This window comes from Glycine max, chromosome 20, assembly GCF_000004515.6.
Source record: "Glycine max cultivar Williams 82 chromosome 20, Glycine_max_v4.0, whole genome shotgun sequence".
In the NCBI taxonomy this organism is placed as follows: Eukaryota; Viridiplantae; Streptophyta; class Magnoliopsida; order Fabales; family Fabaceae; genus Glycine; species Glycine max.
In genome coordinates this window covers 47,102,756-47,117,388 of record NC_038256.2, presented here as the reverse complement: position 1 = coordinate 47,117,388, position 14,633 = coordinate 47,102,756, and the positions used below count along the sequence as shown (strand labels likewise).

The window sequence follows — 14,633 nt, the reverse complement described above, 5'->3', positions numbered from 1 at the left end:
ATGAATTTTTCGTAACCCTTATCAGCAAGAAATCATTCCAAGACGTGCACCTTTCAGTTACTTTTGCAGATCTTAAACAAAATGGAAATTAAAAAATGATAGTGTTAACTGTAGGAATTAGCTAATCAGAAAAGGAAAAGTCTGCTTCTAGACTCATTTCAACAGTAGTCGCAATCAATAACAAACCGTGGAAAAAGCAGGTACCACAAATTCAGTACCAAAACCCGAATCATCTATCGGTTAACATTACATTTGCACAACAATAAAATAAATATTTAGCCTCAAACAACTCTTTCATGCATAATGTTGATGTATTTTGATAGGGTATACTACATGTGTTAAATTTTGAAAAACTGCTCTACGATAACTCAGTAGAACTAGAACCTAACCTAGGTTTCGTTAAAATGGTAGTTAAACGGTGATATTCTAGACTATAAATTTCAAATCAAGTTAAATCAAACATTTCATTGAGTACAAGACAGGATGCTGAGTGGGAGAGTCGTAGAAGAGAGATGGAGCATGTTATCACATCTACAACGCGTGATAACAGTTAATTGCTACTATTAGTAATTACAACGTAAATTACCAACTGAGGCTTATGGGTTTCACTTCAATAGAGTACAAAGTCACCGTCCGGTCCTTCACCCCGTTTCAATAGGACAAGAAATCACCGTTCCCGTATGAATGAGATACACAAGCTTGCTTCACTTTGTTAGTAGTGACCTAACTGTGGGCAAATGACCTACCAGAAAAGCACATTTCCACTATGACCTGCACACAAAACCAAAACACAGTATAAAACATTCATCAAATCAAAATTCCCAATAACAGTAAAGCAACTACAAATTTATTCAAGATTAACTAACTATCACTGTCATCATCTCGGGACCTACATAGCAACAGATGGCAGTAGTTTAAGTGGAACAGTGATGATCTATTTAAATCTTAAGCAGAGCAGCATTTGCTGCTACATAGATTTTAATCTAAAGAACATCTTCCCCTTTTATCAACTAAATACTACTAACTACTAAGTGAAGGTTTCTCTTTCTCCTTATCTACCCTATAATTCCAGATCCACTCTTAAAGGGGAGAAAAGGGTAAACCACCCATTTGATTTATACCATGTTTTGCAACTGCATTGAAAATATCAGACCATACAAATATTGGACAAGCAAAGGATTTTCCCCTTCCCCATATTTATGCATATTATCTGTTGGTATGTAATATTTGTTATCGAAGTTCTTTTAGACATAGAATTACATCTCAAGTATTGCTTATAATAATCCTTCTATAATGAAAACAGTAGAATAAAAAATAAACAGAAATAGGGAATCATACCTCTCAGGCTACCATTTCTTAAATAATCTTATTTCGCACTTCCTCAAGTTTCTTCAGTATCTCTCCAGGGGTTCTGTCCAATTCATCGGCAATTTTTCTCTGCAAATCCATTGGCAATGTTGGGTATTGCTCGCATAGATCCCCATCAATAACATCCTACACAATAATGCAGAACTCTCAGAAAATGATCAAAATTTAAAGCTATGGCTAAAAAACACAATAAATAAAAAGAACAATCTAATATGTCAAGGTTATTTTATCACAGACAGAAGATAAAAGGCGCTTGTCAGAAAACAGCAACGAAAATATAACAGGGAAGATGCTCTTATCATATAGATAGCAAATAATGCTTTCCAATAACTGAATAGAAAGAACAAACAACATAATATTGACTAGGTATACCTTAACAGGAAAATAGGCAGATCTATATGCCATGTGGTCTCTTCCACACAAAGGTGGGTGATCCTGCCTCATATGCATCTCCAAATGAGAAAAGAAATCAACATCATCTCGTGAAGTAAAGGCATGTAATGCCCCAACACTTCCCATAACTGTTCCAAATACAATGCACTCTCCACCACCTGGTATAAGAGAAGCCTTTTGCAAGCATGTGACGACATCACCAATGTGAAACTGTACAATTTCTTCCACCTTATTGGGAGCTCCATTCAGCTTTCCCTGCTCCCACTTGATCCTCCCACCAGTAGGATCTTCTTCTATCTCATCTGAAACATCCTGTGGCAACCGCACAAAATAGATATTTCCAAACTTGTCTGCACCTGCCATGGTGTCAAAATCTATGTGGTATGATGCAGTAAGCCACCTTGGAACACAATCATCAGCAAATATGTAAAGTTGGTTTTCATCACGCCTATACTTGCAATAATGGAAGGACTGGAGAGAAGGGAAAGAACACAGTTAGCTGAAGATTTTATTCAAAGAACACATGTAGAGCAGCAGCACATTGAATCAGAGAAAATAGTATGCTGAATATTTGCAAAATTAAACAAATATAAATTCACAACAGAAAAGCCTCAGTCAAGTCTTTCCAAAATAGAACAATTCCAATCCCCTGAATTTTGTAATAAAAACCAAATCAGTAAAATTAGAACATGAAAATTTGCAGGACACAGACATATTAAAGTGACGTGATATCAACCAAATGCTACCAGAAGTCATGACAAAAAGTCATTGCCAGAATGCTCAACTCAAATACCTGGATATTCAACAGGTATAGATATAAAATAGAAACATACCTCTTGGACATCACCAACATAAATCCGATCGCGATATGCATGAATGGAGACAATTGTGTTGGGGAATAGCTTATTCTCACATTTTCTTAACAATCTTCTTTTTCCCAAATCATACAACCTGAGCACAGGTCCTATCCCTGCAAGTAATCTTCCTTGAAATTGACATAGAGCAAGAGGAACACCTTCAACCTGAGTTTTGTGAAGAAGTTCAAGAGATCTTCCATCCTCTACGAACCTATAAATATGAATGAATCCAGCAGTTATGGTCCTTTTGGGCAAAAATTGCAGTCCCTTCGCAGTGCCAACAGCTAAAAGAGTTCCGTATTCCTTATCATGGAAATTTATGGTGCAAATGCTGAAAGCAGCTTCATTTTCCTGAAGCTCCAAAAGACAAGTAGTATTTCCTGTCCTTGGATCAAGAACTCTGATGCAGGAAGCCCATTTATCTGATTCAGCTTTTGGATAACCATAATGCTCATCTGAAAGTGGATCATCTTTATCTTCATCCTCACCACCATTCTCCATTTGGTCTGCACTTTCAGTGCCATTTTCCCCAGCTTGAGCAGACTCAAAACACTCTTTCCTTGCAGCTTCACGCTCTTCTGCAGTTAATGCTCCTTGATCACTCTCAATCATCACCAGAAGTTTCCGTTTGGGTTGCAGCACAAATTTCCTTGGTGTGTACCTTAATGGAATTACAGTTTCATTAAATGTCTCTCCTAATCTTTCAATGGTAAAAATCCTCAAGGCCTCACCAGCAACAGCAACTACACCTTCCACACATTGGTCAGATGAAAATGAGGCAGCATATTCAAGGGTTTCATATGACAGGGGCGTTAAAAGGAAATGTCCTTGGTGAATATAACCAAGCCAAGGTCGACTTGACAAGCAAAGCATAGCACGCTTGCCTCTCACAATAATGGGAAACAATTTTGGGGCTCTCAATCCCAAGAATCGGGAACGTGAATCAGAAAGCTGACCTGTAACCATATCCACCACAGTTCTAAACATGACACCATTCTGTAAGCCAGCATTCAAGAAAAGGCTAGCAGGATGATCGGCACCATCCTCACCCCCAACAGATGCTTGAACTTCGAGAAAAAGAAGAGATTCTGGAGCTGAAGAAACACTTTGTACACTTAGAGCCTGCATACAATCATCGGGATCAAGCGATAAGATGCGGATGGTCTTGTCATATGACCCAACTGCAAGAAACCGAGATCTTTGTCTGCCTTCAGGCACTGGAGCAATGTCCAAACAAGCAACATCCCCAGACATTTCATGCTTCTCCACCTCCATCAACTGACCAGTTACATCCACTTCAAAATATATAAGCTCCCCTCCACTCAGTGCAATAACCACTTGAAGTCTATTTGATCCAACTTTTGAAATAGTCCTCTTTCCAGGAGTTCTCCATTCATTAATACGGCCATCCTCCCTAATATGCCTAATACCATTTGGGTGAACCTGCATGAGAGAATCATCTCCTATCAAAGAAACAGCAAGGGAGGGTGTAGTGTCAAGAAACCCACTGTCACTGACTTCTTCAACAGTCTCACCAATGGAAAGCACAAGTGTAGCATTTGTGAATGACACAACAATGTATGCATCAAACTCATCAATAGCATTCTTCTTCACAGTCCAAACAGCGCTAGGTATACCAGGAAGCTTGGACACGGCCATCTCACTAACTGCTAAACCAGTTCTCAGGATCCTCAAAGAGGATCGAGGACCACGCCCACAGAGAGTATAAATCTGAGGAGTTTCCTCTTCAAAAAGATTACTGACCTTCATATCCATTATCGGCATCAAACTCTCAACCTGGTCAATCCTAACAAGGTTCTTCAGCCTCCTGGGCTGGAAAAACACAGGCTGAAAACCTTGCTCAGTTTCCATCAACGTGGCAGACGACGCCTCCACATCATCCTCATCCCCTATAGACTTAAACTGATACAGAGCATGGTTCCCAAACTCCGATGCCGCAAACAAGAACCCCGACTTCAGCACACACATCGAAGCTGTAACAGGAATGGTATCAAAATACTTAATCTTCAACTCCGAGACACGATCATTATTATGCTCCAAGGTGACCTTAAAAATATCCCCATACTCTGTCTGCAGGAGGAAGAAGAACATGTTCTTCAATTTATGCATAGCAGCTGACACAATAAGCACGCCGCGCTCGGCCGGCAAGTCGGTCCGCCGAGGAATCACAGCCCTGACCTCCGGATGTGCCTGATTCTTATAAATAACAAAATTCTCAGCACAAACAAGCACACCACTGGGGCCATCACCACCTCCAGGAACAGTAACAAGCAAATTGGCCCCATTATCAACCTGCTCGGACCACTTTCTGGAAACATGGTTAAGGCCAAGATCAAGCTCGTAAAAGGTCAAATGCTTCTGAGCCTCAGAAGCAGCCAGGCCAGTGGAATCCTGGTCAGCCTCAGAGTAATCCAATTCAATGGCAGCAAAAATAGGGTTCTCAAAGCCACAATCAACGCCACAAATTGAGTAAACTAAAGTGTGGGATTTATGAGCCTCTAAAGGGGAAGAAATGGTTAACCTAGCAGCAGTGTCCCTATTCAAAACATAAACGAGTTTCTGCTTCTCGCAGGCGCCAATCATAACGGCCCTACCTTTGGGATCGATGGCGAGGTACTGACCGGGGACAATTCGGCGGCAACCGGATTTGCCGAAGGTTTCTTGGTGGATTTTGTCGAAGACGTTCTTCTCCTTGTTGTATTCAAGGATGACGATGCGGCCGGAGTCGGAGCCGACGACGATGTAGTCCTTCTGGGCGCCCATGAGGCGGAACTGGGCGAGGGAGCGGATGGCGCCAAAGATTTCGACGGAGAGAATGGTTTGGATCCGACCATTGTCGTCGGGGCGGAGGAGATCGAGAACCTTACCGCGGGCCACCACGATTTCCTGGCTCTTGCCGCCGGAGAAGTTGCCGTTTATGGCGCAGATGATGCCGGTGGGGCGCTGCAGAGTAAGACTGTAGAGATACATGGCGGTGGTTGGGTATAGGTTGGGGTTTTGTTGTATCAATTGAACATTCACTGACAGAGGGTGAATGAAGACTGAAGAGAGACTCGTTATCAGTGTCAGTGAGCAGACCGGGAATAACAAAACCCTACCTGGGCTTTCCTTTCATTTGGCTCTCTTCACTGTTATTTTGGCTTAAATGAGACAAAGTACTTTTTTTTTAGTATTCTTAAAATTTTCTTATTTCTTTTTTTCTCTACTAAATTTTTATTTTGATTATCATTCAGTTTGTTTCCCTAATATTTTAGTATTTCTAAAATTTAAAATTTTATCGAGATTTTTCTATATTAGAACATTTTTTATTTTGTCTCGGTTGATTATGAAATATTAAAGTTTTTTCTTTACTTTCTGTTAATCACGCATTATTTAATAAAATTACTCTATTGTCAGATATTAAAATAAAAAATTGATAGATACAAATAAAATATTAAAAACTAAACTGAAAAACACATACATTATACAGAATAAATAAGTTTTATCACTTTATTATATTTTATTGTTTAAACTAAATTATTTGTTATTGTTATTTGTATGAAGTTAAATTAAAATATCCTAATTTAATCCATGTTAGGAAAGAATTTTCAGCTGTATCCTTAAAGACTAACAAACTGCATTCTCTCCAACCGGACAATCCTACACAACACAAATACCAATTAAGGGTGTTTGATTTGAATGATAGACATAAAAAACATAAAACAAAAGATAAAATTTTAAATTAAAATAGAGGGTAAAAGATATGAGTTTTATAAAAAAAATATTAAATTTCTCTCTAATATTATTTCTCTTGTCTCTATCACAAACACACCATAAAGCAAAAGTGCATTCCGTGAAAACCATTCAATCCATAATGAATTAGCAACACAATAAATAGCCAAATACATAACCATTTAGTCTATATCCTCACTGTCCATAGTAGAAGGAAACAAGAAAAGAACACTCAGCATTCATTCACATTTCACCATAATGTACAATGTCTGAAGTCTAAAACATTAAAACTGAAACAATGCATAAAATTTATTAAAAATTTAGAATGAAGTGACATAATTGACTTAGAGGTAACTTAAGTTAAAAGTCGCTTCTAACATTGATGGCACTCACAAAAATTTCTTCATGGATGCATCTATGTAGCACATCACAATTTGAAAATTTTCAGAATTAGGACACACTTCAAGATTCTTGCACGTATAATTGTTCACGTAAAATTGTTACTGATAGATTATTCCAGAGAACATGCATTTTTCACATTCTGATGAAACAGGTGCAATCTGTTTTGCAATTACAATATATATCACTGTAGGTTAGCTCAGAATATATTTCCTCAACTCAATGTTTCAGATATGCCAGGAAAATTATTTACCTTTTCAGTTTTTCGGTGATTGGGAATGGCGATTTGGGGACTGCGATAGAGACCAGAGTTAGGGCACACCAAGTTGAAAATGAAAAATGAATCAAGTTCAGTGAGTTGAGGGTTAGGCATTAAGGTTTTTTTTTTTTTTTTTTTCCGTTAAATTGATCTCTTATATAAATAAAATTTTAATTATATTTATCTTATTACTTTAGTTTTTATATAAAAAAAAATTGATGACAATTTTATATTTTTTAGGAGCTAATTTAATTAATAACTTAATATTATATTAAACTGAAATTACACTTAGTTTAATTTTCATTTTTTGGTGTTTAGTATATTATATCTTAATTCAGTAAAAAAAGAGAACCTACCATATCTTAAACAAATGATTATCCATTAATGAGTATGAACTAGCTATTGTATTTCACATTACTTAAACCAAACATACAGGACTGATGTTCTTGAGTCATATGTTGCCGTTACTGAAGGGCATGGGAGAGAACTATGGTGCGAATGGCTATGCTGCATTTTTTTGTTAAAAAAAAGGCTATGCTGCATTTGAGTTTATGAACAGAGTAGGATCTAGGACAAAAGAGAAAAGTGACAAAGTTCTTCTTCTTGGATGTGTATCTTAGTCAGATCTTAGAACTTAGAAGTACCTAAAAGTACAGAATTATTAAAAATAAAATAAAAATCAATGCTGAATGTGTCACCACACTCCAAAGTTGCAGTAATTGGTGGAACTGATATGCTAGGGGATAAGTTGTACTTGAGACCCTTCTGAAGGAGGACCAGCGTACCACAGATGAACTCGACACCATAAATTTCACTGTAGTGTTAGTTTGCTTGTGAATGATTGATTGGTGTACGAAATTTTGCATGGTGTTTAAAAGTAGAAGACTAGATAATTAGAAGGGAACTTTTATAGTCATGACATCGAAAAGTATAGGGTCCTTTGATTTGTACATGTTCGATGTTCGATGTTCTCGGTTGAATTTTCTTAACATAGTTCAAGCTCTTAAAACAACACTTGACTGTTTGAAAAAACCAAGAAAAATCGTTAAAACTAATGCAATCACATTTGAAGCCACATCAAAGACTGAAGGTATTCTAGAAATGGAACATTTTTCACTATAATATTGGATCCGTCAGTAGTACAGAGTTCTACATGGTATATAGGCACACTCTATCTTCAACGTGTATCATTTGGCCGAAAGAGAGATAATTAAAGCACTGCAGTGAACTTCTTAGTATCATAGTAAACAGGCCTTGAATCCCTTTTCCAATTCCTTAGCATCCAATTTTTTCCCTATGAATACAATTTTGTTTATCCTTGGTTCATCTGGCCCCCACAACCTTTCAGGTGAACCTTGAAACATGTCATGAACTCCCTGTTACATAAAAAACTATGTTTAATTCCGCGAAACTGAACATAAACAATGGTAGTCAGAGTTGATGTGGGCTAATAACAACAACAAATTGCCGAGACATGAAATTTTTTTAGGGAATTCTTTAAAGATCCGTGTGGCAACCCCATGGTAAAGGAATATAGACTTACCTGAAAGACAAATCTTTCATTCATTCCTTGAACAGACAGAAGTCCCTTCATCCTATAAATGTCTTCGCTATGATCCAGCAACAAGGTACCAAGCCACATGTTAGCCTGAAAAATGTAACCTTTTAGTATGCAAATGCCAATATTGAAATTTTACATGTACATAAACATCTGGAATAAAAGCCATTCCCGAAGCATCCAAATGGTAAAGAGAAATTGATAAACTTAGCATTAAGCATACGCCAATGTCTAACCTTCTCAAGGTCTAAGCTTCCTTCACAAACTATGCTGACAGATGAAACACCAGGATCGTGACTATGATCATGAGAGTGGTGATCATGGTGTTCTGTACACAAAACAAAATGATTTTTATTGCCAACGACAGAATGAATTGAGAAGCAACCAGTGCATTGTGACTAGTGCTACAAACAAAATCAAAATGGCATTTAAAAAGCTATGACTCAAGGCAAAATAATAGGTACCATGCTTGTGGTCATGGGAATGAGCATGGTCATGGTGGTGATGATCATGGTCATGGTGCTCATGCTCGTGGTCATGGCTGTGGTCATGATCTTCTTTTGCACCTTCATCATTAATGGCATTCTCAATCCTTGTAGAAGATCAAGAAAGCCCATAATTTATATATGAAGATTTGGAAAGATAATGATAATTGAAGCAGAAAATTTGAAATATCCATATAAGGTTATTGAAGCAGAAAATTTGAAATATCCATGTAAGGTTATTGGATTACAAAGCACTGAAGCAAGAAATTTGACAAGGGTAAAGGAAAGTGAGTACTACTACTAAGAACATTGTCACCATAGAGGACAATAATTAATACCAACAGTTCTCAAAGATATATTTCTATGGCCTATGAATAGTAGACAGATAAAAATAATTTCAGTATAAACAGTCAACTACAAAAATGAGGATAATTTCATTATAAAAGACCAAGACATATTAGGGCAGTTTATATATGAAAGGGGTATATGATCAACAAGAAACTCCTTGCACAGAGAAGAGGAAAGCCCAAAGTTAGATTGCCTTTTTCTTAAAGAATTCAAATTCAGGAAATAGGAAACAAAAACAAAAATACTACCTCTCCAAATCAAAGCCCCCAATGCCAAGAACATAATCCAAGTTAACTTTTCCATACTCTGTCCGCTTTAAGTTGGCCAAGCTGTTTATTTTCTGAATTAAAAACACAGCCACGTTCATATGGAGCTCAAAATAATGAAATAAAATTAAAATAATAACTCTTAGATAGAATAGGAAGACAAAGACACCAACCCTTATCCGCTGGACCAAAGAAGCAATGTCTGATTCACCTACTAGGTCAGTCTGGTGCAAGATAGACAAAAGAATATTAGCCTACTGTTTTAGGTATAAAGGAAGTATTCATTTCATAAACTGGAATGTAGAATTTTATGAATAAGTCAACATTGAATGCATGGAAAGACAAGGCTGACCATACTACAATAAAAATAATCTATCCATCAGTTGGCTGGCTAGTTACCAAGCCTTAAATAATCCAAATGTTTCATTTACGCAGCAGAACTAAAGTCATTCTACCACAAGATCAAATCAGTGAATACCTTATTTACAATTATACGATCTGCATACGCAATCTGTTCCACAGCCTCATTGACCACACCTTTTGGCTTAACCTCATCAAGATGAAAACCAGCATGCTTTGCGTCAACCAGAGTAACAACACCATCCAATTTGACTTCATTAAAAATGTTTTCCTCTGCATAAAAGGTCTGGATTATTGGTGCTGGATTTGCCAAACCTGTCAAAGTACAAACATGGGAACAAGTCAGTCATACTAAGCACGACCATAACAACTAACAAGGAGGTCTACCAAATCTTATATTAAACAAGAATAAACTCTGCCAGTTACCTGTAGTCTCTATAACAATATGGTCAAATTTTCCTTTCTTCTTAGCGACTAATTCGGAAATCATTCGAACAAGATCACCCCTCACAGTACAGCAAAGACAGCCATTGTTCAACATCATAATATCTTCAGCACCAGCAGCTTTCGCCGCGACCAAAGAACCATCTATGTCAATTTCACCAAACTACAAAAAATGCAGACAGTAAACACTAAGCAACACATTGACCGAAACAATGACATTCAAATTCACATAGCCACGTAATTGCGCGAATTCCAAAACATATATAATACCTCGTTCTCAATAACCGCAATTCGTTTTCCATGCTCCGCGGTGAGAATATGGTTCAGCAGTGTCGTCTGGTCAGATAATCAATTGAAGGCAACATGAAAACCATTTCGGAGTTCAGACACTGCGAATTATCTTTGAATGAGAAAAAAAGGGGAAATAGAAATGGATACCTTGCCGGAGCCGAGAAAGCCGGTGATGATGGTTGCCGGAATACGATTGTCGGGAGGGATGAGGGTGGAAACGTCGGAATCCTCGGATTGAGGCGGCGCAGTGGTGGTGGCGGGGACGGAGAAGCGGCGAGAGGGTCTAAGAGGGAATGTTAACGATTGGGAATGGGAGTGAGTGGTTGTTCTGCGTAGAAGAGGGAGGAGAGTGGTTTGGAGTGAGAGAGTGAAGGGTTTGCGATTGCGATAAGCGAGGCCGAAGAAGCTGCATGCTACCTCCGCTGTGAACGTCATGGTAGTGAAGATAGTAGGAAGGAAGGGTTTATCGATGAAGTCCAAGAACAAAACTACACCTCACAGGGTTTGGATTTATATTTTTATCGGATTCTATTGGGCCTGTCCAACGGGCTTAAATGTCCGAAACCAGAATCCATTCTATTTCTACCCTTTTACTCTTCACACATCACAGCTGTTATTTTGCTTCACTATGATATTTATTGATACCAAATAGTCCTTACAAGAAATAGTGATTAATATTTGTTAGAAACCGTGAGTATACCATAGTAATTGTTTTTCTTCCAACAGAGTTTATTTCATCCCCAAAGCTAAGATTTGAATCCACCCTTGAATTATTTGGTTAAAAAAACACACATCCTTATTTCTTGTGTTAACCATGGTTGCTACTTCCAAGTTATTTTCAACATTGTAAATTTCAAAAGTATCCTTTTTTTATTTCTCACCTCTCCTTCATCTCTATCCCACACCTTCCTCATCTGATTGAGACTATGTATCTATAATTCGAAAATTGATTCTCCAAATTCTCACGCTACAGAGATTTTATCACCATACTTTTCTAAAGTTCTGATTTCTCTCTAAATTTTAACAATAACATATCTTCATTTCATGCATTTGCTATCTCTTTCACAGTTTTATTCTTTTTTCTTAATCTTTTCAATTGTTAGGATTTCTCTCCAATCGGTTCAATTCAGCTTCTTTATTTTTCTGCAAATTCTTCGTGACTGATAAATTTAATCAGGCTTTTGGGCGTTGCATACATTGCTTGCACATTAGGTTTGTTTTCAAATTTTGTTCTATTGAAATAAGTTACTTACTTTTTTAAGACCTTTTTTGTATAAGCTTAACCTCTCAGAGAGAAATTAAGCTTTAAAAAAGTTAATTAGACGAATCACACTCACAATATTATTTAAAAATTTACTAATGGTGACATTTTCTCTCTCTCTCTCTCGTGTATATATATATATATATATTAAAATTCTTTATTTTAAATCTTGTATGAGACGGGGAATATTACTAGTTATGTATAGTATTATTTAACTATAAAATATTTCAATCAATTCCTTTTAATTTGTTCATATTGGTTTTTAGTTTTTAACTTTGATTTTCTATTGCATTTCTAGGGAGGCCTTGGAAAACGCTAGTGATTCTTCACATTTTTCGTACGTGTTTTATATTTATTATTTCTATTTTTCATGTAATTGACTTGCATATGATGTGGTTGCAAACCTATGTCCTACTTGGCAAGAGATTATTCTAATTCTAACTTTGACGTTTATTTTCTTTGGTCACATGTTTGGAAACACACTTTGCAACATAGAATTAATAATCATAACTTTCATATCACAAATGTAACTCCTCCATTCTTAACTAGTTTTCAAACACACTACAACTAGTAACGTTTACTTTTATATGAAAAATTATATTTCCAATCCATTAGTGAAAATTCAAAAAATTAATAATCATAGCTTTCATATCACAAACTTGAAACCAACTTCTAAACATATGATTTAGGACTAATAAATAATAATAATAATTAAGGACTAAATTCTAATTAGGTTAAATAGAAGAATTTTTTAGATATAACTAATAGAAAGTCGTGATTATAAAAGGGAGTTAATACTCATTTTATTCACAAATATTTTTTCGAATATCTAGTCATCACATATTTAGTGGGACAAAAAAAATAATAAAGTAAGGAAGTGAAATCTTATTTCTATTATCTTTTAAAAAATCAAAATACATGAGAGAAACACATTATTTCAAAATTGTGTTGATTTTCTTGTTAATCTAATATTCCTTAGAATTTTTACAACATACACTACTACCGGTTTACTCGGATGTAAAAAACTATATACACGATCCATTTCCAAACACACTAAGATCTGTTAGTAATATTTTTTTGTTAGTATTTTTCATGTTATACAAATTTTGGTGTTTATTTTCATATCGATTGTAAGTTAATTAATTATTTTATTTATTTATTTTAAAGATTTGCACGTTAATTTGTTCTGGGAGAATAACCAGACAACCACCAGTCATATACTATATACTTTATATTTAAAGGAGATTGTATTTCCCGTGTCGTGTTACATGTATTGTTGTCTTTGCTATTGGCATCTTTTGGACAGGTTGCAGGTGCACAGCCTCAGGTAGTATTTGATTACTTTCATTTTAGATATATATGAGATAAAAAAATTAAAAATTAATATGAGTCTCACACTTTTAGATTTTACTATAATTTAAATATTTTTAATCTCATTTTTTTTTTTTACTTTTATATCTCTTCCATTCTTTTAAACCAAGATACCCTTATTCCCTTGTGAATTATGAGAATGCAGATTGTGGTATGGTCATGAATCTGATTTATCAATGAATGCTGAGTAAGTAGATGCTTTTTTGTAGGTAGGGATGGTGTTAATAATCATTTCAGTACAATAATATATATCCTGACATATATATGCAGAGTACTGTGTGTGGGTTGGCTTTTTTTATGGTAGGGTAGGTACTAACTTAAATGCAATTTAAAGTGTCAACCGTCCAACCATTGGAAAAGAAAAGAGCAAACCAGTACAGGTCTCCACAACACTACCTTTATGTATAAAAAAAAGAGAATATATGAATAATTGAATATACATATCCAAAAAATGAAATTAAAGGCAAAAGAATCAACCTGGTAATGTGATAATTTCCCAACGTGTGGTGGAGCTTTGGACTCATCTTCGTTAACACATCTTTTTACATTAAAGGACCTTTATCTTTATCAGAACGAAAGAATCTTTCCTTTTTTTTATTTCAATATTTTAACTTATAGTTGTCCCGCATGATAAAATGTGAAACTCGTTGTTATGTTAATGAGAGGAATCTAATTAGCTTATTGGCTTATTGCTATCAAGATTCTTAAGACCATTAATATTTATACATTTCATTAACATCTGAATACTTTCAATCTAGTAAAATAAGATAAGTAACAAAACTTTTGATTTAAATTTGCAAAACAATATTCTAAAAAGCCTCAATTTCAAAAAAATGATTAAATTAAAAATACCTTTTCACCTTTTTTTCACAGAAATTCAAACACTGTAACAGTTACTAATCTAATTAATGCAAACGTGACTCCTAAAAAAATGCAAATGTGAGCTATAATATGAATGTGGCCAAATTTACGACCATATTCATCTCTTTTTTTTTTTTTCTAAACATATATTCATCCTTTTTGTTGGGATGAATAAAAAGATAGCATTACTTTTTCTTTTAAAAAAAAGCGTTACTATTAATAATTAATGTCACTCTCTTACTCAACATAAATGAATGGATAAAATGTAATTTTAGTTTCTTTTATTTTTCTATATGTAATTTTAGTATTTTATTTCTTAATTAAGATATTTTATTTTTAATTTTTAAAAAATTTATAATTTTAATCATTATGATCAATTT

At 35.4% G+C, this 14,633-nt stretch overlaps 2 protein-coding genes across 2 annotated transcripts; both read right to left on the bottom strand.

Annotated features, from left to right (window-relative positions):
- Nucleotides 1-274: 274 nt before the first annotated feature.
- Nucleotides 275-5,982, bottom strand: LOC100800457 (spliceosome-associated protein 130 A). The gene is made up of 4 exons (XM_003556493.4): nt 2,595-5,982; nt 1,741-2,232; nt 1,339-1,494; nt 275-771 (listed from the first exon to the last, which is right to left on the bottom strand). The coding sequence occupies exons 1-3, from the start codon at nt 5,607-5,609 to the stop codon at nt 1,357-1,359; spliced, it is 3,645 nt and encodes a 1,214-aa protein (XP_003556541.1). The 5' UTR covers nt 5,610-5,982; the 3' UTR covers nt 275-771; nt 1,339-1,356.
- A 2,119-nt stretch (nt 5,983-8,101) lies between these two features.
- On the bottom strand, nt 8,102-11,246 carry LOC100799929 (P-loop guanosine triphosphatase YjiA). Its single transcript, XM_003556492.5, has 10 exons — nt 10,908-11,246; nt 10,740-10,805; nt 10,452-10,632; nt 10,144-10,340; nt 9,839-9,889; nt 9,648-9,739; nt 9,031-9,158; nt 8,803-8,894; nt 8,552-8,656; nt 8,102-8,384 (listed from the first exon to the last, which is right to left on the bottom strand). The coding sequence occupies exons 1-10, from the start codon at nt 11,193-11,195 to the stop codon at nt 8,247-8,249; spliced, it is 1,338 nt and encodes a 445-aa protein (XP_003556540.1). The 5' UTR covers nt 11,196-11,246; the 3' UTR covers nt 8,102-8,246.
- Nucleotides 11,247-14,633: the final 3,387 nt, after the last annotated feature.

Excerpts from the sequence above, each read along its gene's own strand:
- LOC100799929 (XM_003556492.5), bottom strand. The coding sequence starts at position 11,195 with ATGACGTTCACAGCGGAGGTAGCATGCAGCTTCTTCGGCCTCGCTTAT. Across the intron at positions 10,633-10,739 it reads TTGCGGTTATTGAGAACGAG|TTTGGTGAAATTGACATAGA; the intron begins GTATTATATATG and ends CATTTTTTGTAG. Across the intron at positions 10,341-10,451 it reads TATTGTTATAGAGACTACAG|GTTTGGCAAATCCAGCACCA; the intron begins GTAACTGGCAGA and ends GTACTTTGACAG.
- LOC100800457 (XM_003556493.4), bottom strand. The coding sequence starts at position 5,609 with ATGTATCTCTACAGTCTTACTCTGCAGCGCCCCACCGGCATCATCTGC. Across the intron at positions 2,233-2,594 it reads ATGTTGGTGATGTCCAAGAG|TCCTTCCATTATTGCAAGTA; the intron begins GTATGTTTCTAT and ends CCTTCTCTCCAG. Across the intron at positions 1,495-1,740 it reads CTGCCTATTTTCCTGTTAAG|GATGTTATTGATGGGGATCT; the intron begins GTATACCTAGTC and ends ATTATTGTGTAG.